Here is a 27,355-nt window from a genome sequence, read left to right on the forward strand (position 1 = left end):
TGGTCTCATAAGCCAGAGGAAATATTTTGAATGATAGAAAGAATGCGCTCCACACAGACAGCACGCAAGCTCAACTTCAAACCCGAATCCTTGGGTTTGCCCAACAGCACTATTTCACCACTCTGCTGTCATAATCTAACTGAACAGTGGAAAAAAGGTTCCTTAACGTAGTCATAGGCAGGGGGGAGGGGGTGCTAATGGGAATAAGCTCCCACTGCCTACCCAATGGAGTGCATCTCAAATAGCCTCTGACAACCAAGTCCAGCTCCTGGCCTTCACGTGTGGCTTAGCTACTAAGCCTGGTGGAACCGTTCCTACTGACAGGAAAAGGGGCAAAGGTGGACTACTGGCACCTTAAAACCAGTCACTTCGGGCAGAGCATCTAGGAGAAGGAAAACTCTGATCTCAAACGTCCTCTGCCTTGCGCCTGTACCAAGTCATGGGGAAGGCTTTGGGAGTAAACCCCGAGGAAATATCCGGGGTTGGAGTCCCTGAGGTAGTCTTACGTTGAGTTCAATGCTGACTGACAACTCCAAACTGTATCAGTCTCTGCCTTCCTTTGGATTCATCAGCTGTGTGGGGAGTAAGCATGGGCAACAGCTGGCTCTCCATATCGTACCACCCTGGCAGTATCAAGCAGACAGCTAGGACACCATACCCATGGCCAACTCCGAGCAACGAATGGTCTAAAGTGGAAAAAATTCAAAAGGTCTGAACAGCAGATTTCTGTCAAACCTTAGTATCAAATCTCGGTTCTATTTCAAATCCTGAAATCAAATATCAGCATCACCACAATAATATTAACTTCCATCCTGAACAGTCGTGCAGCCAAATATGTCAAACGAACAAGCTTTACAAGGTTTATAAGGATAAAAGCTGCAGTTTGGAATGGTACAGAAAAGAAGGGCGCCACGATGGCAGAGTGGATAACGCGATGCTATTACAGCTCAGGGTATCAGAATTCGGAGTTCAATTCTGGTGCCATTGGTAAGGTGTTTGTACGTTCTCCCCATGAATGGGAGGGTGCTTCCAGTTTCCTCCCACAGTCTAAAGACATACCAGTTAGTAGGCTAATTGGTCATTATAAATTCTCCTGTGATGGGGCGAGGGTTAAATCGGTGGGTCACTGGGCCAGAAGGCCCTGTTCCACACTGTATCTCTAAATAAAATATGTGTAAAGGGGGTATCTTCTTTTTCTTTGTTACTGTGTATGTTAATCGAAAATGGCTTCTTTGTTTTGTTAAAAGTAGGAATGCTTCTTTGTTGCGAGAGAGTGCTGGAAGCTTGTTTGGGTTAAAATTTACTGATAACGAGAATTGTATTCCTTTGTGAACCAATTGGGATTAATGTTGTTCTTTCTTCTGAGTCTGTGAGCTATTGTTGGCGGGCATTTTGGGGAGTCGGCGCGAGGGGTTGAGAGAGAGAGGACGCGATGCTGTAAGCTGGGCGAGGAATGGACCCCAAGCGGGGGTCCAAGGCCAGGAGGTACCCTGAGGAGAGGAGACGACGATAGATGTGCTTGGGTGACCACTTCAGGTGGTCCTGAGCTGCGAGTCGAGGAGTTCGGAGGGGATCGAATGGAGGCCAGAAGACTTCAGTAATTGAGCTCCAAAGGTTGTGCACAAAGTGGTTTGGACTTTGATAAGTTTGGCGCCTTTTCTTTACTTTTTTTCCTTCATATATACTGTATCATTATTAATCACTTAGTTATAGTAACCTTTATAAATTGTACTCATTTAGTCGCATATGGTGTACTGTCTGTTTTTGGGCGAGGTGGGGACATCACACAGCATCCACACCAGCTGATTACCCAGTTTGGTGGGGCCGAAGGCTGCTCCCCCTAGACGAGAACGAGCTGAGCGAGCCTGAGTCGACCCAGGGGGTTACATATGCAATGGGATTAACTCCAGCCAATTTCCAACTTCAGCTGGAAGGAGATCAGTCAAGAAACACCCTCTGACATGGGACACTGTCAGCACCTTTTCCCTTCCCTGAAAGCAATGACTTTTGATATCATGCGTGCTCCAACTGCACCAGCCACTCTAAACAAGCATCATTTAACCATCAGGGGCAAGACTGGCCAATCCTGTGCATACGACTTTCCTGTCAGAGCACAAACTTGAGTTTCTCCACTTCAGTCCAGGGCTTAAAGGTCAATAATCAACAATTCTGTAAACACAAACACACTGGCGACGTCCAACTCAAGAACAATTTCTGAGTACTATGGCTGCATGCCTGACATTCAGAGATGGACTTCAGAAATGTCCTCCAACCAGATATTGTGAAGACTGAACCCGCAACATCGGTATCTAATGTAAATTCTGGTTCTCAACCACCAGCTCCACTGCCAAATACATCCCTGAGCCTGAACCACTTTCTAATTCACAGTAAGCTACCAACCATGCATAAGTACAGTGCCTCCTCTTTAATTCATTTGTCAAATTATTTCAGTGATTTGGTGTTAGATTTTGTTTGGCCTCAACTCTACAAAATGCCTTTTGAGGTTCTACTCATTAATGGTGCCAAGCAAGTTATTTATAAACTTTATTTTAATTTAAATCTCAGGCTAATCAACCAGTAGCCAAAGAGGAAACAGGTACAGCAACTGAAGATGAATGAACAGGGCATTTGTTGTGACCGACAACCAATTTAACCCTTTATGAATTACAGCTGTACATATTCCTCATATGTACAGTTCTCTTCAGTGTCAATACTGTTACTTGTGAAAATGACTCTCCAGAGTCCTGCAAATCTCCCCGTTTTGCACAGTAGTGGTAGGTCATAAGGAAATATCACCTTCGGAATTGAGCTGAGATTTCATATTAGGACAAATGGAAAACATTGGCAGAATAAACAGTCGTGAAGGTCTGGGATGGAGAAAAGGCTGGATTCTCATAAAAGGCAGTTGGGTTACTACAGAGTACCTGGTTGCCAATGACAGTGGCCGTGCAGGCGATGCACGTTGAACATCAACTGCGACCGTGGAAGATGAGGATGGAGGATGTGAGGGTAAGATTGAGTGCGAGTGTGAGAGAGAGCAAGCTTACCAGCTGACCGTCAGCACCAGCCTCACTCTGAAAACTCTTACATCCCTCAGGCCGCGCATGAAACTGCAAAATCCTCACAAGCATCCTCCTAGGGAACAAACACTCAACATTACACACAGACCAATGACGTGCCACTCCAGCTCTCCAGAAGTTATGTCAGCAGGAAATCCGTATTGCCAGAGTGAGCTTTTCCCTCCAAACCCCCACAGCTATTTCTCCCACCCACTGGATGGTGGAGTGGGGATACATTTCTACCAAAGGAGGTGTAAGGCGCTCCTTTCCTCCGCTAGGCTGCAGGTCACCCTTGGGTAAGATTTAGCACCTGCTTAGCCCCTCAGTCAAAATCATGTAGAGCCACAGGAGCAGGTGGTGGATGGTCGTTTGAGCACCTGGTGCAGATCACAAGTCCTGGTTATGCGACCACTGACACCAGGCAGACAATCTCTAAAGAGTATTGATAATGGCTGGGGTCACCCGTCTTGTAAGGACACTGCCCAGAAGAAAGCAATGGCAAACCTGTAGAAAAATTTGCCAAGAACAATCATGGTCATGAAAAGACCATGATTGCCCACGTCATACAACACGGCACATAGCGAATGGACGCATGAACTGATTTCATCAGCCCCGTCACCAAAATCCACAATCCCGCCCACCCAAATTTATCACCCTCACCCATCAGCTAAGCTTTGCAAGCACTACAATGAAATCTAACATTATTTTTCAAACAGGCATACCGTGCCCAGGCTAAAGAATCAGAATCACATAATGGTCACAGCATAGAAGGAGGATATTCAGCCCACTGAGTCCATACTAACTCTATGAAAGAGAAATCAGCTAGACCAGGGGTTCCCAACCTGGGTGCTATGGACCCCTCAGTTAATGGTATGAGTCCATACATAAAAAAGGTTGGGAGCCCTTGAACTGGACAATTTCCCCCATCAATTCACCATAGCCCTGTCATTTCTTTCTTTTCAGTTACTGAGCTTGCTGAGTGCTACAACTGAATCTGTTTCCATTACTGCCTCTGGTTCTGTATTCAACACAGTCTATTAAAGAATCCTTGTGGTTCGTCCTCCACCAGTAGGGACAGCTTCTATCTATTCTGTCTCCTTACAAATTTAAATACATAGAAACATAGAAATCTACAGCACATTACAGGCCCTTCAGCCCACAGTGTTGTGCCGACCATGTAACCTACTCTAGAAGCTGCCTAGAATTTCCCTAGCACATAACCCTCTATTTTTCTAAGCTCCATGTACCTATCTAAGAGGCTCTTAAAAGACTCTATTGTATCCACTTCCACCAGGGGCAGTGTATTTCAGGCACCCACCACCATCTGAGTGAAAAACTTATCCCTAACATCCCCTCAGTACCTATTTCCAAGCACCTAAAACTAAGCCCCCCTCGTGTTAGCCATTTCAGCCCTGGGAAAATGCCTTTGGTTATCCACATGATCAATGTCCCTCACCATCTTATACACCTCTATAGGTCACCTCTCATCCTCTGCCACTCAAAGGAGAAAAGGCCAAGTTCACTCAACCTATTCTCATAAGGTATCCCCTCCAATCCAAGCAACACCCTTGTAAATCTTCTCTGCACTCTTTCTATAGTATCCACATATATAGTATTCTTGTAGTGAGGTGACCAGAAGTGAACACAGTACTCCAAGAGGGGTCTGACCAAGGTCTTATATAGCTAAATCATTCCAATCCATATTTCTACATTCATCCTTCTCCCCTCTTTCGGAAACCAAAAGCACTTATTATTTCTCTCTGCGCAGCAAGTTGACTGTGCAACTTTTGTATCTGCTTCAAACACTCCAGTCTTACTTTTCTTTTCACGTACTTGTGTATGTATCACATTTAGAGTTGCCTTTCAAACACGGCACTGTTTCCTTAATCCCTCCACTTCAGTCTTAGCTACTTGGGCTTCTTCTTCCTGTTAACTCTTCTCTTTAACCAATTTTCTCCCACAAAGACTGCACAAAAGCCAAAAAAAGGGCATTCAAGGTAGCAAAAGTGAGTGAGAAGTTTAAAATCCAACAAAAGCCAACTAAAAAAAAAAGCTATAAGAAGGGAAAAGATGAAATATGAGGGCAGACCAGCCAACAACATAAAGCAGGATACCAAAAGTTTTTTCACTTATATGAAGAGAAAAAGGGACTTGAGAGTTGATATTGGACCACTGGAAAATAATGTTGGTGAGGTAGCAATAGGGGACAAAGGAATAGCAGATGAGCCCAATGGGCACCCTCCATCTGTCCCCACTGCTAAAGACACCAGCCGTGCACAGGAGGTCCATAAGTGACAGGGAGCAGGAGTGACCTCGATCTAATCTCCTCACAACTTTCTCCTTCCCTAGGAGAACAACCTCCAGCTCCTCCAGTCTAGAGCACATAACCAAAGTTGCCCATCTTTGGAATCATTTCAGTAAATCTCTTCTGGCACATCCTTCCTAGAGCATGGCACCCAGAACTGGACACGGTACAACAACAGTGTCAACACGTGATTTATGAAAGTTCAGCTGGACTGTTCAGCTCTATTTCTTTGTGCCTTTGTCTGTAAAGCTCAGAGCCAAACATGCTGCTTCAGCTACTTTCTCAACCTGCCACTTATGATGAATTACGTGCAAACAGGCCAGATCTCTGGCCTCATTTCTCTTCAGGAATTCTATCCTCACAATACTTAAAAACTCCTTAAAAATGTAACAAATTTCTCAGCAATAAATTTCATCACCCATCTATCAACCCAACGCACCAACCATATCTCCTTGGCCCATTACACTTTCCCAACACTTCCAAGTGATGTCATCTGTAAATTTGGGAACTGTTTGGTATAACTCATTTCCAATTCATTATTTTTATATTTAAAAGCCGTGCTCCTGGGAATTTCATTGTGTACTTCTTCCTGTTTGATAAATCATTAGACCATACGATATAGGAGCAGAATTAGGCCATTCGGCCCATCGAGTCTGCTTCACCATTTCAGCATGGGTGATTTATTATCCCTCTCATCCCCATTCTCCTTCCTTCTCGCCGTGACCTTTGACGCCCTGATCAATCAAGAACCTACAACCTCCACTTTAAATATACTCAATGACTTGGCCTCCACGGCTGTCTGTGGCAACGAATTCCACAGATTCCCTACCCTCTAGCTAAAACATTTTCTCCTCAATTCTGTTCTAAATGGACTTCCCTCTTGTCTGAGGCTTTCCCCTATGATCCAAGACTCCCTATTATAGGAAACATCCTCTCCAAATTCACTCTATCCAGTCCTTTCAATATTCTTCTAAACCCCAGTGAATACAGGCCCAGAGACATCAAACACCTCTCATCATTAACCCTTTCATTCCCAGAATCAGTCTCACGAACCTCCTCTGGACCCTCTCCAATGTCAGCATTTCTTTTCTTAGATATGGGGCCCAAAACTGCTCACAATACTCCCAAACACCATCTGACCAACACCTTATAAAGCCTCAGCGTTATATCTTCGTTCTTTTATAGTTGGTCCTCTTGAAGCGAATGCTGATGTTGCATTTGCCTTCCTTACCACTGACTCAACCTGCAAGTTAACCTTTAGGGAATCCTGCACAAGAACTCCCAAGTCCCTTTACACCTCTGATTTTTGAATTTTCGCCCCGTTTAGAAAAAGTCTACACCCTTAATCCTTCTACCAAACTGCATGACCGTACACTTCCCTTCTCTATATTCCATCTGCCACTTGTTTGCCCATTCTCCCAATCTGTCTAGGTCCTTCAGCAGACTCCCTGCTTCCTCAACACTACCTGCCCCTCCACCTACCTTTGCAGTATCTGCAAACTTGGTCACAAAGACATCCATTCTGTGATCCAAATCATCGACAAAGAACGTGAGAAGAAGCGATCCCAACACTGATCCCTGTGGAACGCCACTTGTCACTGGCAGACAAGCAGGAAAGGCCACCTTTATTCCCACTCTTTGCCTCCTGCCAATCAGCCATGCTTCACTCCAGTTTTACATTCCCTGGGCACCTTTAGAGTCATTGAGTTCCGGAGCTCAGAAACGTGGACGATCCCAACTCACCCATGCCGACCAAGGTGCACTCCTGAGCTCGTCCCATTTGCCTGCATTTGACCCATATCCATCTAAACCAGGGGTTCCCAACAGACATCTTGCTTGATGGTATTGGTCCATGGTCCCTGCTCTAGACCTTTCCCATCCACGTACTTAAATATTGTAATTGTGCCTGGCAGCTCTTTCCATATACAGACCGGCTTCTGCATGAAAAAGCTGCATCTAAGATCTCTCTTAAATCTTTCTCCTAGTTTTAGACACCTACCCCACCCAATCACCCTAGGAAAGAGATTGTGACTATCCATCGTATCTATGTCCCTCATGATTATATAAACCTCTGTAGGATTACCCTCTCTCTCTGAGGCACCAGGAGATAGTTTCAACCTATCCAGTCTCTCCTCATAACGCAAGCCCTCCAGTACAAGCAACAGTCTTGTGAGTCTTCTCTGTGTCATCTCCAGCTTAATCACATCCTGCCTCCCTGTGGAATGGCAACAGGAATGTGCATAATACTCCACGTGGTCTCACTGATGTCCTGTACAGTTGTAATATGACATTCTGAATCTTGCACTCACTGAGACATCCAACAAAGGCAAATGTGCCAATGCATCTTTCTCATCACACTTTGTCCCCCAAGGTTTCTCCGTTCAAGTCCTGCCCTCGGCGAACGTCTGAAATGTATCACTTGTCACTGACTTACTGTCCGTTTAGAGCAGCCATTAAGCTCCTCCATCTCTGTCACTGTTCAGGGCTTCCTTCATCGTATCAGTAGCTTCCTCTCGGTTCTCACTACTGTCAGCCATGCAAGTCCCGGGCGGGGACTCAGGAATACCATCCCACTCAGATGTAGGATTCTTCATTGCTGTTCCCGTGACAGTTTTGTTTTACCAGTCAGAGTAAAAATTAGCCCTGAGCTGAACCCCCGAACCTGGAGAAGCAGTGGACCACTCTTGGTCTGGCCTTTACCCTCTGATCTGTTTGGCAAGGGTGACCTTACCAAGAGCCGAAACATAAAGCCCCGACTCCAGACAACATAGCTCTCCAGATCACTGAGACAGGCAAGTCTCCAAACTCTGACAGGTTGTGGTCTCTTGGAGGACTTTGCACCTTTACAAGTTAAATTCCATCTACCACTCCTTTGTCCACTTTCCCAGTTGATTTAGATCCTGCTGTATCCTTGGACAATCTTCTTCCCAGCCAAAACACCACCAATTGTGGCATTATCCACAAACTCACTAATCATGTTTTGTACATCCTCAACTAAATCATTAATAAATAGATCAAACAAGAGAGGACCCAGCAGGACCCAAGCAGCACACCATCGGACACAGCTCTCCACTGCTACCTCTGGCTTCTTCCAGCAAACCAACCTTGTATGTGGTTTATTTATTTATTGAGATACAGTGAGATATAAGCCATTCTGGCCCTTTGAACCACGGCACCCAGCAATCCTCCGACTGATCCCTAGCCTAATCACTGGACAATTTACAAAAAACAATTAACCTACCAACCGGTACGTCTTTGGACTGTGGGAGGAAACCCGCATGTTTACGGAGAGAATGTACGAACTTCCCACAGACAGCAGCAGGAATTGAACCCAGGTTACTGGTACTGTAAAGCACTGTGCTAACCACTACACTACTGTGTTAGCTAGGTCACCCTGGATCCCAGTTGATCGCACCTTCCAGACCAGCCTAACATACAAAATCTTGTCATAGCCACGTTAAAGTCTACCCCTGTCCTCACCAATCTTGGCAACCTCTTCAAAAAGAATTCAAGAGGCATAATTTCCCACACACAAAACCATGATGGCCATCGCCATTTTCTATTCATGACAGTGTAGCCCTTTTTAGGCCTTAAATCTTGATAACAAACCGACTTATCAAATTGATTTGCAAATCCATAAAGATCACATCGATCATATTTCCCTTCATGGACTCTCCGCTACTTAAATAAAAACTCTATGGTATGAAATTAGTTAAATACGATTTGTCACCAACACACTTACATTGGCACTCTCTCACCAGCCACAACTGGCAATCCTGTCCTGATTATTGTTTTTAGAACTTTCCTCATCAGCAAGGCTACTCTGGTGTGTAATTACTGGGTTTATCCCCACATCCTTATAGGGAGGGAAAAAAGTGTACCATTCTCAATTTCCCAGCCCTCTGCAGGGAAGGTTTTGGATGGGACACTGGCAATTTCTCCTTTACTCAGAAACCTAGGATGCATCACACAATAGGAGAGTAATTGATCCACTAAGTGCAGATGTGCTTTCTGCTTCAGTCGATTTTTAGCCTACAGTATGTACAAGATGTGATCTTTCTCTGTTGAGATTCAGTGCCTTTTCTATTGATAACTGATATAAAGTACGCATGTAGTTCCTCAGCCACTGTATGTCTCAGTGAGTAGGTTTCCTTTCTTTATGTGTCTGACACGACTCATTTTTCTTTTCATAATCCATTCCAGCACGTCTATGACTGCATACAGACTCCCGTTAATGTTTGCTGACCATCTTTATTCAGGCTCCCTTTCCCCCCCACATTTACTTTCTTACTTCCTCTCCGAAGAGGACCACAACCCTGTTGTGGATTGGAGGCCTGCATGCCTCAATGGCCTGAAGAGCTAAGTTAACCAGAGTCAGGGTTTTAAAGCTTTGGCTCTTGTTAGGGTCACCCATGACAGACAGGTCAAAGGGTAGAGGCCAGACTACAAGTGGTCCACTGGTCCTCCAGGTTCAGGGGTTCCGCTCAGAGTTAACAACCCTGACTGGCAAAACAAAATTGTTTCAGAAACAACAGTGAAGAATCCATCTACAGCTGAGTGCGACGGTATTCCTGAGTCTCCACCCGGGATTTGCATGACTGACAGTAGTGAAAACCGAGCGACACAATAAAGGAAGCCCTGAACGCCGCCAGAGACGGAGGACCTTCACCGTTGCCTTAAATGCCATCGGCATAACAGGAAGTAGACAGTAGAGTTTCCTCTGAAGTTTCTGTAGTCAAGCCATTTTCTCCTTCGATTTATCAACTACAGGTTTAATTATCGGAATACATACGTTTCTTAAGTGTTTTATATGCATAAAAAGGTAAAATATATACTAAGACAAACGTTTGACAAACTGACGCTAAATAATACCGGATGTACTTGTTCCGATTTACATACAAATCCGATTTAAAGCCAGACTCAGGAACGGAACTCGTACATAACCCGGGGACTGCCGGTACACAATTATCATATTTATTTCTGCTCTTTTTTATTCTCTTATCCATTTTGCCCTCAGATTTCCTCTTGGGAACATGAGAACACAGCTGAAAAATCGCAGCTTCAAAAGCCTTCCATTGGTTAATTGTTTAATTCCTGCAAGCGGCCAGAATGCTACACCTACCCATTCACCTCCACTCAGGGCCTTCCAGGTGAGGCAACATTTCACATGCAAATCTGCTCCCAATGCAACCTCCTCTGTATTGCTGAGACCCGACATAAATTGAGGGACCGCTTCGTTGAGCACCTCAGCTCCATCTACCAAAAGTGACCAACATTTTTATTCCCATTCCAACATAAAGGACCATGGCCTCCTTTTGTGCCACGATGAGGCTACGTGGTCTCAGGGTTGAGAAGCAATGCCACATCTCATCTGGGTAGCCTCCAACCTGATGGCATCAAGTTCTCTTCCCAGTTTAAAAAAAAGTTCTCTCCCCTTTTCTTCTTCTATTCCCCATTCTAGCCCCTTAACTCTGCTCACCTATCACCTCCCCCTGGGTTCCCCCCTCCTTCCTTTTCTCCTATGGCCCTCTCTCCTTTCTTATCAGATTCCTTCCTTTCCCACCCTTTACCCTTCCCACCTTCCCGCTAGTCCTCCTTCCCCTCCCCTCAGCTCTTTACTCTGGCATCTTACCCCTTCCTTCCCAATCCTGAAGGGTCTAGGCCTGAAACATCGACTGTTTATTCATTTCCATAGATGCTGCCTGATCTGCTGAGTTCCTCCAGCATTTTTGTATTTGTAACTTTGGATTTCCAGCATCTGCAGAATCCCTCATGTCTGTAATTAGAGTTTTGCCTGCCAAGGTTGAATCCATTTGACCTGGGCCTGATCTATTATTATCCCATTGAAGCTGATTGGCATTTCTACAGTTGGAATTTTACCTTGGAGTGCTCTATAACCTCTTTCAGGACCATTCTAAGCCTTGCTATGTGGTAATTGCAGTTTCCTAAAACCTTCATTGATACTTGTTCATTTCTCAGAGCCAAGTTCAGCAATGACATCCACCATTGGGTAGAAACGCTCCTCAGCATTTCAGAAACTTCCTCCCCCCACACCAATGTTCCCTCTAATTTGTAATGACCAGTGTGCACAAAAATCTTGTGCTGGGAAATTTTTTGCATAGCGACAACATGTGCACAGCAAATTTTTCAGTGTAAGTAAACCTGAAGCTATTCTAAGGATGACAACTTTTTGTGCACAGATTAAATTCCTTCGTGCACTAGTAGCAAAAGATGTGTGCACTCACACACGCACACCTTAGAGGGAACATTGTCCCACATCTTTTAAGCTCTTGTATTATTGCCACTTCAGTCTATATCTGTATGGTTAAAGTCTCTATTTATCTCACAATGGTGTTAAAATTCTGATGTTCACTAATCTTCCCTCTAAAGAGAGAGGATGTGCTATAACAGTGTTTCCCATCTTTTTCTAGCTCAATGCCCCCCCAAAGCACTGACATACTTGCTAATGCCCCTCTAGGGACAATATACTTTCCGCACCCCCCAGTGTAAAAACGTGTCTATATGAGAAAAATGATTCTGCTTTAAATGTTTATTTGTCTTTAAACCTAGCTTACACAGTACCTGTGCATTGTACAGCAACTTTGATATCGATACTTGAGCTTGATGGTTTTTAGAAAAGTTGAAATATCTGGTTCAAGTTGTGACAGCAGAAGCCTCAAGTCCCCACACATAACACTGTCCAAGCAGTTTCTGTTTCTTGTGAGTATGTGATTCACTGCACTGAAGCCTCGTTCAACAAGGTAGGAGGATAGAAATGTAATGAAGAGCAGTTTGGCTCTTCTCCAAAGACCAGGAAACTTTGTATACCAGTATAGCCACATACCACAAAAGCCAGCATTTTTGAAAAGCATTTTTGCTTCTTCATCATTCTGAATTTCGATAATTTCTTCTTGTAAGCTCTCTTCCTGTTCATCCACCTTGCAAAGAAATGGGTTAATTACCCAGTCCGGAATTTCCAGTTCATTCAAAACCTTGAATCGATTCTGAAAATCCTTCTTCAGTAACTGCAGGTGTAAGCAGTACTCTTGCAAATCATCATCTGTGAAAGAGCCATACTTCCCTTGCAGGGAAACTGTGAGAACATTCTTCTCCCAATGTTTTACTTATTATTTCCACTTTTTCAATAAAAGTGGACACTGCATTTTTTGCCTGGATTAAATTCAATTCTCACCCTGAAGTTTCATATTTAGAGTGTTCATTTTGTCATACATATCAGCTGGATATGCTACATCTCAATATGGAAGTTCAATCGTGTTTCACAAGCTCTTGTCGACTTTGAGCTAAAATTCAACCATAGTGTCAAAAAGATCAAAGAAATATTTTGAGCTGCAGCCTTTTGACAGCCAATGCACTACAGTGTGAAACAAGAGTTCAAACTCTTCATCATCTTGGCAAAACTGGCAAAATATTCTGCTATTTAATGGATGGGCTTTAATTTTGTCGATAGCAGATATTTCAAGAGTCATCCTTGACAAATGTCGCTGGCTAAGGTTTTTGAATGCAAGATGTTGATGATGAATTACACAATGTATTGCAAACAGAGTTGGAATTTTTTTTTCATAAATGCCACCAAACCAGCATGGTGACCTGTCACGCATGGTGCTCTCTCTGTTGCACAAAGCATCATGGTTCTAATTGAAATACTTTTATACTCAATATTCATATTGAGCTTGTTGTAAATTGGCTCTCCATTGATTGTTTTTAACTTTTTACAAGAGAATCTCTTCATTAACTTTTCCATTTTTGATAAACTGTACATATGCCATTAATAATGCCTTGTTGTCTCACAGTTGAATCATCCAGCAGTATCTGAAATACTGTTTTTGTAGCCCTGTATATAGTTGATACTCAATGTCTTCACTCATTTTGTCAATACAACGAGCTACAGCTACTACTCAGAGAAATTGGTTTTAAAATGCAGGTATCCATTTTGAGATCAGTGGTGAGCACTTCTGATACAGCACGCATTAATAATCTTTCACCACTTGTATGAGATTTTCCACGGTCTGCTATCATTTTGGAATTGTTATAAGAAGCAATGAGACCACTATCAAGGTCATTCTTAGCTTCCTTGGCAAATGACTCGAGCGTGTAACACTTTTCTATTGCTTCTTTCATCTTTTGAACTGAGTAACATCATAAGTAGCCTATCCACGATGTCTTTTATGGAAGTGTTTCTGCAATTTTGATGGTATCATGGCTTCATTAGACAGCACAGTATTGAAGTAAGACACATGGGGGGAGGGGGTTGCTGATCTGATGGGAACGGTATAAAACCACACTTCAGGTATATAACGTTGTATTGATGCACTTTCTGTAGTTTCTGTTTCTTGGCAGGATTAGAATTCAAAGCTTCATCGCCTTCAGATTCTTAGAGATTGTGCTGTACATATTTATCCATTATTAACTGGGCTAAATTAAAATTTAAAATTAACACAAACTGGGAACGCCTATTGGATGTTGACGACGCCAGTGAGTTGACACAGGTGGAACGATGGCAGCGGAACGCAAAGGTACAGCGAGACGAAGATGAAGACAATCACAACAGCGAAAACTACATTGACAAGGATTCAGATTGAAACCTGAATGTTAGTTGGGATAGAGCTGGTGCTCAGCAAGCTACCTTTATACTCTTCCAGTTACCACGATTGACCAATCACGTAAGGTCTCATAATCCCCAAAAATGGTTCTTGACCGGAGGTCACTTTGAACACAAGGGGAATCCTCTGGGTCAGCAAAGTCACTGTTTGTTTCCAGCCAGCGTTGTACCATTGCACGGCCTGTTTTCTGTGTATCTGTAGAGAAAGTTGAGAGGGTGTACTTGACTTACCAACTGTTAAATTGCATGAACTCATTCCAGGCTGCAAGGCAAGGGGAATTATTGGGCACCCTGGTTGCTAATTTATGCATCCCCAATAACGTCTGTTTGGTTGGTAGGGTTGGATGAGATTGCGGAGATTCAGATGCGCTGTGACGATGAGTGCTCACTGCCTGCAGAGCTATGGTTCTTCCTGTGTCCCAGTGCCTCATCCTTTTTATGGAAGTACCTGCTCTACTGACGGTCGGTCAGGTCTCGTGCGTCAAGTTAGGGTGCCACTTACCCTACCCCCCAACTTCTATTTCCCCTAACACCCCGTTAGGACACATAACCTGTATTCCCGTTGGGAATCACTGCTCTGTAATGATCAAAAACAATCTTTCTCTGTTAAGTGAAGAACCAACAGAGGGTTGCTATTTATTTATTTATTGAGAGATACCAGTCAGGGTCAGGTGAAGCCATGGGAGCAGGTGGTGGATGGTCGTATGAGCAGCCGGTGCAGATCACAAGTCTTGGTTATGTGACGACTGACACCAGGCAGACAATCTCTGAAGAGTATTGATAATGGCTGGGGTCACTCATCTTGCAGCAGTAAAAGTAAACTGCTTCTGTAGAAAAATTTGCCAAGAACAATCATGGTCATGGAAAGACCACAATAGCCCACACCACACAACACGGCACAAGATGCCAGGGGTAAGTGGTTTTTTTTACACAGAGAGTGTAATGGGCTGCCGGTGGTGGCAGTGAAGGTGGAAGAAATGGTCTTTTAAGAGACTCCTGGTACATGGAGCTTAGAAAAATAGAGGGTTATGGGTAAGTGTATCCAGAGATACCGGTCACGTGATAGATGCACTGCCACCTGGCTGGTCAGAGGACACACCACATGCCAATCAACATTTGGTCCCTCCCAACTAATCAATGCACACCTAAATTATTGGCCACCTTAATTGGATTATCTCGCCCAGCCCCATGCTATAAAAGGTGAGACTTGTGCCTGGCTCAGTCTCTCTTACAGACCACCTCATTGAAGTTCAGTGCATTGATTTATGTTTGGGAAGGTCTATCGTTTGTCCTGGTAAGGGAGGCGCAGCTATCCAAGGTCAAGGGGGATAGCTGTTGTAGTGCTTTTCCCTTGTTCTTTGTTTGTGTAACCGTACCCTGTCCCCATACCGCTTCCTGTGTATTGTAGTTGCTTGTGTTGACCCGACTTCCACTTGTAAATAAATTCCTTATTATTAAAACTGTGTGTATCCAGGCCTCTTCTGTTGAGACTCAAAGAACCAGTTATTTTCCATCACAACGGTAAGCCTAGGTAGTTGTAAGGTAAGGACATGTTTGGCACAGTTTTGTGGGCCAAAGGGCCTGTATTGTGATGCAGGTTTTTCTATGTTTCTAATATCAGGACAATTTACAAAGACCTACTACCTGGTGCGTTTTTGAACTGTAATATCGTGGCAGTAACCACTCTGCCAACATAGTGCCCAATAATTAGTAATTAATCAATAACAAGGTCTGAACACATTCCACATGTAGTCTCTCATGCTCAATGGGACAGCTGGTTACTGCCTCTTTGCCCTGCTGTATTCTGAAGGTACAGTTTGTGTTAAGCTTGTGTGCCATTGAAAGTAAACCTACATTATACTTGTGACGTATGGTGTGATCTGAAATCATAAACTGTTCATTTGGTCTCTGGTTTCTCTTATCCAGTGAACTCGGTTGAATCACAGAATCCCTGGAAGGGCTCCACCTCAAATACAACACAGACTGTTAAGTGAAATGTGTCAGCCAGGTAAGTCAAACCTGTTTTAGCCAGTAGATCTCCGGTGAATCAGGTCGGGGCTGTGAGATTCCAGCACAGCTGATGCAAAAGATATCAGTTTAAGGTACAAAATCCCCAACAGAAAAGTAATTCATCCACAGTTGATCAGAAAAATTAATGAGAAATCAAGAGGTTTATAAAGTTACTAGAAACTAGCAGTCTTGAGCATTGGGATCATTTTAGAATTCAGCCAGGAGAACCAGAAAATGGTAAAGACAGACAAAGAAGAATATGGTTGTAGACTGAAAAGAGGGTGAAAAAAGTAGGCCAAGAGCTTTTACAGTTCTGTAAGAAGGAAAAGATGGCAAAGGGCAAGAGTGGGCCCCTTAGAGATGAACTGAACTTCCATAGACGATACACAAACCCTACAGAGTATATTAAAACATCAGGGCGCACAGAAAATAAGAGAGAATATAATAAAGAAACTGGTAGATTTGAGAGCTGCTAAGTCCTGAGAATGTGTTGATTCTCATCTGAGAATTTTGAAAGATGGCTTCAGAGACCGTGGATGTTCTGGTTACCATTTTCCAAAATTGTCCCCGCCCCTAACCCCGCTGAATGAGGAAGAGAGAAAACAGGAGAATGTCAGCTTTAATGTCTCTGATATAGAAAACTGCTGTCACCTATGTTGAATAATATCGAGTTCTTCGAGGACGATGACGAATAGAATTTAAAAAAAAGAAATACTGGGTGCAGTGCACACAGATTTTTGGAAGGTTTTCAGTAAGGTCTGCACAGAAAGGAGGTCAAGAAGGTTATAAGACAGAATTATGGGTGATAGAATGACATAGACATGATTGGTTATTGGACAGAGAGCACAGAATGGGAATAAACACACTTCTCAGAATGGCAAGATGTGACTGGTGGGACAGCAAAAGGTTGGTAGTTTAGCAAATATTCGTGATCTATATCAACAATTTGGATGAGGAGAAAATACCATTTGCTAATTTAAAAATTAAGCAGGATTGAGAGCACTGAGAGATGTAAAGAAGCTTCGAAAAAAGGGGGTTTAGACAAGCTGAATGAATAAGCAAGAATATAACATCCTGAGACCGGGGTGCCACTGCAGTGTAGCTGCTAGTGCGACGCTATTGCAGCTCGGAGCGTCGGAGATCGGAGTCCAATTCAGATGTCACCTGTAAGGAGTCTCTGTACGTCCTCCCCGAGGAATGTGTGGGTTTCCTCCCACAGTCCAAAGATGTACTGGTTAGTAGTAGGTTAATTGGTCATTATAGGTTGCCCTGTGATTAGGCTAGGGTTAAAATCAGGGGTTGCTGGGCAGCACACCTCTAAAAGGCCAGAGGGGCCAACTCCATGCTGTATCTCAATAAACAACAAGGCATATGGAATACAATGTGGAAAAATGTAGTTCATCCATTTTAGTCCAACTATTAGAAAAGTAGACCAGTTGTTAAATGGCAACAGATTGGGTCGCATTGATGTCAAAGGAACCCAAGTGTGCTTGTATACAGGTCACTGAGCACTAACACGCAGGTGTAGTGAGCACTTGGGCAGACAAATGGTACTTTAGCATTTATTATGAGAGGCTTGAGTACAGATGCAGGACTGTGATTATGATACCCCACCTGCTGCATTCTATAGAGCTCTGGTGTCTAGTTTTACCAGAAGTTCAGGAACACAGTTTACTACATTTGAGGCAACTAGAGGCAATCAATGTACATGTCCAGAGAATAAATTAAACACAGTAATATCCCTCAGTAGATGAAACACCTTGGTTCAGAAGGTGAAAGGACTCCATCTCCAGTTAAATTTATTCTATCCAAATTCCTAAAAGACTCGGAAAGTCATTCAAGTCACAGCATGACTGACTGAGAGATGGGAAGCAGTAAGTATTCTAGCTTCAACTGTTGCCTTGATTTGATGAAGATGAAATAAAGGCAATAATTACAGACAATCTTTGTAAAAACTTAAATGATGAAGGAGATTGCAACCGCTTTACGGTGAATCTACAATCACCAACCCAACAGTGCACAGCCATGGCTTCATATTTGATCTTGACCAAAGCTCACATCTTACCTCGTGTCTGGCAACTAAAATCGTTAGATCATGACAGACACTGGCTCTATGTGGTATCCGGCATCCTAAATTCAAGCTTCAACACCAATATGCAGCAACATCTTGTGTCATGGACATTATGGATAGAGGAAGTCAGCATGGGAATAAAAACCATCTCACTGGCTGGGTGCACTCTGTGGACTTGGATGTTCATTTGAAGTCTTGACGACAAACACACTTATTACAAAGGTGCATGTTCCACTGTCAAATTGCTCAAGGACTCTTCAACTTTTAAACTACCTTCACGTGGCAACAACCTACAACTCAACTAAAATAAGCTTAGACAGAGAAGACTGTTTGGATTCTAGAATATTAAGTTTCATAGTGGAATTCTATGTAGTGTTTTCAGTAGCAATGCACAGAAAATGCTGGAGGAACTTAGCAGGTCAGGCTGAAAAGAAGCCCTGGTGAAGGCTCTCGGCCCAAAATGTTGACTGTTTATTCTTTTCCATGGATGCCGCCTGACCTGCTGAGTTCTTCCAGGATTGTGTCTGTGTGTGTCTGTCTGGATTTCCAGCATTAGCAGACTTTATCGTGTTACTGTTTTCACTAGTTTAGCAGGGGAAGAGCACGAGACCCCTACTGTATATTTTCACCTAGGGAGAACTTGAGATCCAGAAAATAAAACTCAATAAATCACAACCTCCTAATTGGATAGAAGTTGTTAGAGATGCTGATCCTTAAATTTGCCTTTCAAGCTGATGGCAGGTGCATGGACTGCAATGCGATGGAGCTGCACTGCGGATAGTACAGCTATCTCACAGACCAAGAGGCCCAGGTTCAATTCTGACTTCCAGTGCTGTGTGCGAAATATGCCCTACAGGACTCTTCTCCCAGTGCTTCAGTCTTATCCCCCCCCCTCCCCACAGCAAAAACAAAATTAGCTGTAGTGTAGCTAGTGGAAGGATCACGTAAATATCAATGGGCAGGTTAATTTGCAGGTTGAGTCAGTGGTGAGGAAGGTGAATGCCCTGTTAACACTCATTTCAACAGGACTAGAATATAAAAGCAAGGATGTAATGCTGAGGCTTTTTAAGGCACTGGTGAGGCCTCATTTTAAGTATTGTGAGCAGTTCTGGGCCCATTATCTAAGAAAGGATGTGCTCCCATTGAAGAGGGTTGAAAGGAGGTTCACAATGATTCTGGGAATGCAAGGCTTATCATATGAGGAGAGTCTGATATTTCTGCACCTTTACTACCTGGAATTCAGAAGATTGAGGGGTGATCTCAATGAAACCTATCAGATGTTGAAGGGCCTCGATAGAGTGGATGTGGAGAGGATGTTAGTCTATGAGCAGAGGGCACAGGCTCAGAATAGAGAGACATCCACTTAGAACAGAGATGAGGAGGAATTTCTTTAACCAGAGAGCGATAAATCTGTGGAATCCGTTGCCACAGGCAGCTGTGGAGACCAAGTCATTGGGTATAATTAAGGCAGAGGTTGAAAGGTGCTTGATTAGTCACGGCATGAAGGGATATGGGGAGAAAGCAGGTGATTGGGACTAAGAGGGAAATGGATCAGTCATGATGAAATGGCAGAGCAGACTCAACAAGGCAAAAGGCCTAATTCTACTCCTATATTTTAAGGCACATGTGAGAGAGATAGGTTACGAGGAAATAAGCAGGAGAAAGGAATTGATAGGAAGAATCCACAAGCTGGCATAGGCTTGATAGACATTGCCTCCATCGTTCTAATCGGGAAATATGTAATAACAAATCAAGAAGTGTTGTGCATTTCAGAGCAGATTCTTAAACACAATGTAACCCCAACCAGTCATCTTCCTTTTTATTCCCTCAATACCCTCGGCCACTCTGTCCATTCCAATCTCCCCCAGTCTCTTTCACAACTGCTGAGCCATCTGCCTCATTTCACTTCTACTCAGAGTTCACCAGGGAAAAAATGTGATCAATTTCAATTTTATTATAAATACAAGTTAATTTTAAAAAATCAATAATTAGATGGCATTCTCTGTACAGGCAATACAATGGAACACAAAATTCACATAAAAACACTTCAAAATAACACATTGCGGTAGAACACACTGGACTGGCAGTAAGTTTTGTGTGTGTAATCTCAATGCAATATGTAAAAAGGCAATGATAGTTCTGAAGGCACAAGCAGGACCCAAGGTTTCCCAGAACCTAAACCTCACCAATACTTTCCAACAACCCAACCGTTCTCATTGGCTTTTCCTTTAGACCATTCCACTTCAATCCCAGACAACAGATCAATTGCTGAGGAGAATGAATATTTCCCGTGTATTTTATTGTCTTTTGGTCACTGTGACCCACAATAATAATTATTCTGTAATCCCATTTGAAGCAAAAGATTAAAGCAGTAACTGAATTAAAAGGCAGCCCTCCTGCAACCTTGGCCTCAATCTTTTTGTTTGGCCTTTCAGCATAAACTCCTATTTCTTGTTCCTTTATTTTAAAAGCACCCTGACCAACACCCTCAGCTGCTACACCTTGCATATAAATACTTGCTTTCAATGCTCCACCTCGGTTTATTCCAAGAGCATGATGCTACTTGTAATTCACAACAATGAGATGCCCCTCTTAATTAATTAAGCTGGAGGCATCTGGTGATCTTTAAAGCGAGTCCAGCGCAGATCCTTCACAACACCCACACTTTTGTAGACAATCGGTCTCCGAAGGCTTAGCATTCTCAGCCATGCGATCGCATGCACCACGTCACCGAGACGTAAAGATTCCCACGAGCCGCACCTTAGCTCCCCCTCATGCTCAGGGTGAAGTCATGGGGTGAGGGGGAATGGATAGGTGCACGAGGGAAGGTGGAGTCAAACACGACAGGCAGGGCATTCATTCATTTCATTAGGGGTCACGTCCTACCAGGCTGGCTTCTGTTTTCACTCCCTGAGTAACACTGTGCTGGCCCCCAGTCTCTTGTGTTGTATCTGGGTCCAAGAAGCCACGTCTGTCAATTAAACTAGGGAATAATGAGAAAAAGTAGTGAGCAATCTCAATCTCTGCATTAATGGACAAATCAGAACACTTGCTATTATACTCAAACATTGTAATTTACTAATATAAACTTTATACAAACTTAAGATGGCAAGGCAGGTCCAAGACAAATTCTGCAACATTTCTTTGAAGTTTTGCTCCATTGTGGAAAGGAGAAGAATAAAAGTACAATCAGCCTTTCCAAATTACTGACGCCCTACAAATCTCATCCTTCTGCTGCACAAACACTACACTTGAAACACAATGTAAATTGTGTTCCTCTTACTATCTCTGCTTTCAGTTAGTCCTGATGAAGGGTCTTGACCTGAAACATCGACTGTACTTCCTATAGATGCTGCCTGGCCTGCTGCGTTCCACCAGCATTTTGTGTGTGTTACTTGAATTTCCAGCATCTGCAGATTTTCTCGTGTTTGTGACAATGTAAATTTAACAAGTTATTGCCTAGTTTCAGTCGTGGCAGATTATTCCAGGTATTTATCATACATTGCAATGAATTCTTAATATTGTTGTCTTTTATCCCACCAGAATTTGGACACAGACAGAAGGAGAAAAGCTTGCAGAGGATAGTAATGTTCATAAACCAGGGAGAGAGGACCATGTCTCCAGCAGTTAAGACTGCACAAGAAACCAAACTGGCACAACAAGGGCATTACACTGAAAGTTCAGCCTTGTACTCCGAACTTCTTTTGCAGCCAATGTCACGAAGGTAGTACAGTGAACAAACCTACCCACAATTTGGTATTTTATTCAGCAGTTCCTTTAATTAAACAAACATTAAAAAGTACTTCCTGTTAGAAATCTGTCTGATGGATGGCATGGTAGCGTAGTGGTTACAACGCTTTTCAGTACTCGTGACCTGGGTTCAATTGCCACAGCTGTCTGTAAGGAGTTTGTACATTCTCCACGTGACAACATGGGTTTCCTCTGGGTGCTCTGGTTTCCTCCCACAGTCCAAAGATGTACCAGTTGGTAGGTTAATTGGTCATTGCAAATTATCCCGTGATTAGGCTCAGATTAAATTAGGGGATTGCTGGGCGGCGCAATTCAAAGGGCCAGAAGAGCCTATTCCACACTGTATCTCAATAAATAAGTGAAATTATGCATAAACATACTAGCATGTATGCACCTCACATTCCAAACTAAGGACAAAAGCATTTGCTATCCACAGCCTCATGACTTGTCCATAGATGTGGCACAGCAAACATGAGTCATTAGGGTTTAGCGAGATAGAAATGGGGTAGGGGAAAAGTGGGTTGAGGGAGGGAACAGTGAAAATTTGTGTCTGACAAAGGCGCACAAGAGGGACACAACAGAGGCCGGAATGAATAACAGAAAGAAATGAAAAGAGAGAGAGAGACAAATGCAGGTTTCGGATTCAATATCAGTTTAGTATCACTGGTACAAGTCGTAAAATTTGTTGTTAGGTAGCAGCAGTACATTGCAATACATAGAAACTGTAAACTACATTTTAAAAGTTAAATAAGTAAGTAGTGAGTGGTGTCCTATTCCTACCTGGGTGGCATTGGTCCACATAACACTGCACAGCAGTTAGTGATGATACTGTTGTAACTGTAGGGGTTACTGCTTTCCTCTGAGTGCTTACTGGACCATGACCCTTTAATCTATTTCAAAATCAAAAAGAGGATCATTGTACAAACTGCAGAATCATAACCTAAATATTTATGTAAGCAATTTATACTCTACACTTGGATTTGTCTCCAATGCCATAGCAGAAATTCCAACCCTGTATAATCCCCATCTATTAATTCACTCTAGGACACACAACATCATCAACTTCTGAGTGAAGAGAGGGGGGTATGGAGCTGATTTTCCCCTCTGTTTTAGAGCCAACCACACACAGCAAATACTCTCCCTACAGTATCAGCTGTTCCCAGATCGGGTGCAGCACAAAAAAATCAGCAAGTTTAGATCTCTTGTTAATAGTAGTGTGCCTGGAAGCATTATGATTCTGTAGGAGCCATGTGTTCTGTGTTGTATGTTTATTATGGTAACTAGAGGGTATACAGCTTTAAGTTCCTTGGCACCCACATCACCGAGGACTTCACGTGGTCTGTACACACCAGCTGTGTGGTGAAAAAGGCACAACAGCACCTCTTTCACCTCAGACAGTTGAGGAAGTTTGGTATGGGCCCCCAAATCCTAACAACTTTCTACAGGGGCACAATTGAGAGCATCCTGACTGGCTGCATCACTGCCTGGTTTGGGAACTGTACCTCCCTTAATCGCAGGGCTCTGCAGAGAGTGGTGCAGACAATCCAGTGCATCTGTAGTTGTGAACTTCCCATGATTCAGGACATTTACAAGGACAGGTGTGTTAAAAGGGCCTGCAGGATCACTGGGGACCTGAGTCTCTCCAACCACAATCTATTCCAGCTTCTATCATCCAGGAAGTGGTACTGCAGCATAAAAGCCAGGACCAACAGGCTCCGGGACAGCTTCTTCCACCAGGCCATCAGACTGATGAACTCACACTGATTTGAGTGTTCTCTATATTACAGTGACTGGTCTATTTATTATAATTATAAATTACTATGATTGCACATTTAGATGGAGATGTAACGTAAAGATTTTTACTCATGTATGTGAAGGATATAAGAAATAAAGTCAATTCAATTCAATAGTCCCATCAGTGGGGGCATGGTAGAAGTGAAGGGAATAAGTTACGTATTCATAGCTATTTCGTGGCAGTTTGTAGCTTGGGACCGCAGAGCTCATATCTTTGCTGACCCCCGAGATATCACTTAACAATGCTTAATTGTATGTTTGCTAATTGCTAACAAAGGAACTCAATAAGGATTTTGACTCTTTGGGGCAATCTTTGGAGCCAAGGGCATGTCACGCACGTTTAACAACTCTGTCTGGGGTCGCAGACTGGCGGCAAATGTTCTGCTTTGATTTTAGATCAATTTTCTGCTACTACAGGTTCAGTTACTGATCTAGAGGTACACTTAAACCCCACCAATGACAGCTAAGAAATTTAGATTCAAGTAATTCAATAAATCTGTAATTACATAAAACTATGACTTTGCTGCAAAATCTCATGTGGCTCCCCAACGCCTTCAAGGAAGGAAATCTTTAATCAGATCAGGTCTCAAAGCAATTTCCATCTCGTTGCTTGACTCTAAACCCTTCAGCAACCCTCTAAATGGTCGACCAATCTTCTCGACTCAGACGCCCATTTGGGATGGACAGTAAATATCAGCCTCTTCAGCAACATCCATATCAAATAAAAATTAGACTGCTGCAATTCTACCACTACTGTAATAATTCAGAGCATAACGTCAGCTATCCTCATGGTTTCTACAAATTAAATTAAAAGTAACAGCAATTTTGTGCAGAAAATTAAGAATCCATCTAAAAGTTTCTAAAACAGGGGTTCCCAATCTTTTTTATGCTACAGTCCCACACCATTAACAGAGGAGTTGGGAACCCCTGCTCCAAAACATTCTGTGAAATCAAACAGAAATTAACTACATTTCATAAACACTCCCTCTGATTAAACTGGCCTCTGTCTTCACTGTCTTTGACGATTCCAATGACTTTCAACCAAATTAATAGCAAGCCTAAAGATTTTCTCTTGCATATTCAGAAATAGTGTGGTTTACAATGTCCACTGTTTTTTGAATGTAGTCAAGATTAATTTCTCTTGTAATTCAAAGTGAAAATTATTGTCACTTTCTACATTAGAAAATTCTATTGAATCTACTGCTCCTTCCACTATTGTTCCAGTCAAAACAAATACAAATTATTCACTTAACTCTTCTTCCTTTTAACACTAGTTTACAGCAACAGCTCTATTCCAAGCTAGTGGAGATCGTCAGTCAGTGGAAGACATTCAATTTAAGTATATAAGCTATCTTATGTATTCATATCCATTAAGATTTTTTTATTATTGTTATTTTTTGTGCTGCATCAGATCTGGAGTAACAATTACCTTGTTCTCCTTAACACCTGTGTACAGGAAATGACATTAAACAATCTTAAATCAGATAACTCTCGTCAATCAAGCACGATAACCACACTGTGCTAATTTTAGCACTCTGCTTGTGATTAAGTTTAGGCAAGTATTCTCCACACTATAATTTTCTGCAGAAATTTGTGTTTCTATTGAGGGAAGATGTTCTTTCCTTTGTTTTATTAAATATCGGGTTTTTTTTGTTTGCTATACAAGTCTTGGTTGAGTGTTCAGTTGTCACACACTGCCATGCCTCTAAATCACCAACTCACTGCTAGGAAGGTTGTGTTGGCTGCATTTCTCAGGAGGAGGAATGCACAGAAAACAAACAAACCTTACAAGGGAGAAGGGTGGGAGGGAGATGAGCGTGAAACCAAAAGTAAGAAAGAAAGGGAACAAAATTCAACCACAAAAGAGACACAAGTGACTGGCAGAGTCAGAGAGGAGGGGGGAGCGCTGTGTACAGGAGAGATCCTCGGGACCAGAAAGTGAACACTTGGGAAAGTCAAAGGAGGTGGCCCACAATAGTACAGGAGAGACTCTAGGAAAAAATAGAAAAAATCTTTAGAGAAGGGGAGGGGGTGGAAGAACATGGCAACATGGATGAGGAGGAGGTGTCAAGACAATTCAAAAGGTTGGGGGGGGGGGGGGGGGAAGAAGCCTGACAGGGAAAAGCTCCCACATGAAGGAAGAAACAGGATAAAGAGAAATCAAAACGTTTCTGAGAGTACAGAAAAATGAACCAGGCTAGTGGAGCTTATGCTCTCATTCAGGGAGCAAAAGACTATTAACCCTCAAACAACAGGCTCCTGAACCAGAGTGGATAACGTCATTCACCCCAACACTGAACTGAATCCACAACCTATCAAGGACTCTAAAATTCATGTTCTCATTATTTATTTATTTTCTATTTGTATTTACACAATGTAATCTTTTACACATTGGTTGCTTGTCTGTCTCTGTATAATTTTTCATTGATTCTATATTTTTGGTTATCTACTGTGAATATCCACAAAAAATTGAATCTCATGATAGTATATGGTGACATATGTCTGTACATCGATAATAAATTTACTTTGAACCATATAATCCATTTATTTGATCACAGAAGTAACCTCCATGGGACAATGAGAGAGGCCACACTACAGAAAGACTGACATCAGTTACACCTTGTTCACATCTAACAGCACTGCTCTACTTACGTCTTCATTTGTTGTCAGGTTGGAGGCCACCAGGTATGTGTGAAACCCTGAGAGACCCAGAATGGACCAAACTGAGAAAAAACAAACCACCAGCTCAAGTGCGGTAAGTGGAGTCAAGAAAAGAATATTTTCAATGTTCAAGAAATACTCTTCAGAATCCTAATAAATCACCATTAGTTAGGGGAGGGGTTAAGGGGGAGGGGGTAAGGGTTGATAATTTTTTTTTCTTTCTGTAACTTATTTGAAAATCCAATAAAAAAAAATTTTAAATAACAAATCACCATTTCCTAACCTATGCGCCACACCCAAGCACACCATCCCACCACAACACCCAGTTTCTTTGGGTCTGATTTGCTACCCTCTTCTGCTTAGAAGCTGACTGTGAGGTTTAATTTTTGTTGTTTTGTAGTATTACCAACTACTTAATGGTACAAAACGGAGGAGACTGATAAAGCCCTAAAACCTCTCCCACACTTTGTTCTACAATTAATCCCAATTGCCCAAAAAAAACCTAACCTTCTCATCCTCCAAGAAGAACATTAGAGTGTGAAAATGTACAGGGCGCAACATGCCAGTTTTAATTTCCTGATGATGAGGGGGGAGATCTGTATCACTTTGTTCATATCCACTTCCAGAGAAGATCAAGCACAGCTTGTATGGTTGAATGATAATTAAACTTAATTTGCAGGCAGCAAGCCAATTCCCTTCAAGTTTTCTACTCTAATCTCTTGCAATTCTTGGTTTCACTGGCAACCATCAGTGGATTTGACCCCCTCTTCATTGATCCTGGTCTGGCTTTATTTCCCATTACTGACTCCTAAATATCCAGGAAACAAATGGTGTACATCGTTGAAGAAACAATCATGCTTAGAATTGCAATAAGGCATTGCGTGCTGGGGTATGCTTTTGGCAGGAGAGGAAAAACTATGGGGTCAGAGATTGAACTGGTACTTAGGGTTAGCAATTAAACTTTCAGAGTTACTGGCTCATTTTATAGATTGAGTTTAAGAGCTTAGTCATAAAACTGCCTGAGCAGATTCGAATTAAAATTTAGATTAATGTACAATTTGGAACTCTAAAACTTGTAAATAGAC

General features: G+C 42.6%; 1 protein-coding gene and 1 long non-coding RNA gene across 3 annotated transcripts in view; one reads left to right on the forward strand and one right to left on the reverse strand.

Annotated features, from left to right (window-relative positions):
- LOC140719663 (palmitoyltransferase ZDHHC18-B-like) overlaps positions 1–27,355 on the reverse strand; it is a 53,434-nt gene that overhangs the window by 8,756 nt on the left and 17,323 nt on the right. The window contains exons 6-8 of one of the 2 annotated variants that reach the window (XM_073034449.1): positions 26,262–26,368; positions 22,596–22,705; positions 20,952–21,048 (exon numbers count right to left, since the gene is read on the reverse strand). In XM_073034449.1, coding sequence (XP_072890550.1) covers positions 20,952–21,048; positions 22,596–22,705; positions 26,262–26,368 — 314 coding nt within the window. Of the gene's footprint in view, positions 1–20,951; positions 21,049–21,069; positions 21,487–22,595; positions 22,706–26,261; positions 26,369–27,355 lie in introns of those variants that run through there. The other variant, XM_073034450.1, reaches the window with a different exon arrangement.
- On the forward strand, positions 15,014–21,748 carry LOC140719666 (uncharacterized). Its single transcript, XR_012096975.1, has 3 exons — positions 15,014–15,278; positions 15,911–15,992; positions 21,609–21,748. It is a non-coding gene; the product is annotated as an uncharacterized lncRNA (long non-coding RNA).

The sequence above is a fragment of the Hemitrygon akajei genome, chromosome 32, assembly GCF_048418815.1.
Source record: "Hemitrygon akajei chromosome 32, sHemAka1.3, whole genome shotgun sequence".
NCBI classification, from domain to species: Eukaryota; Metazoa; Chordata; class Chondrichthyes; order Myliobatiformes; family Dasyatidae; genus Hemitrygon; species Hemitrygon akajei.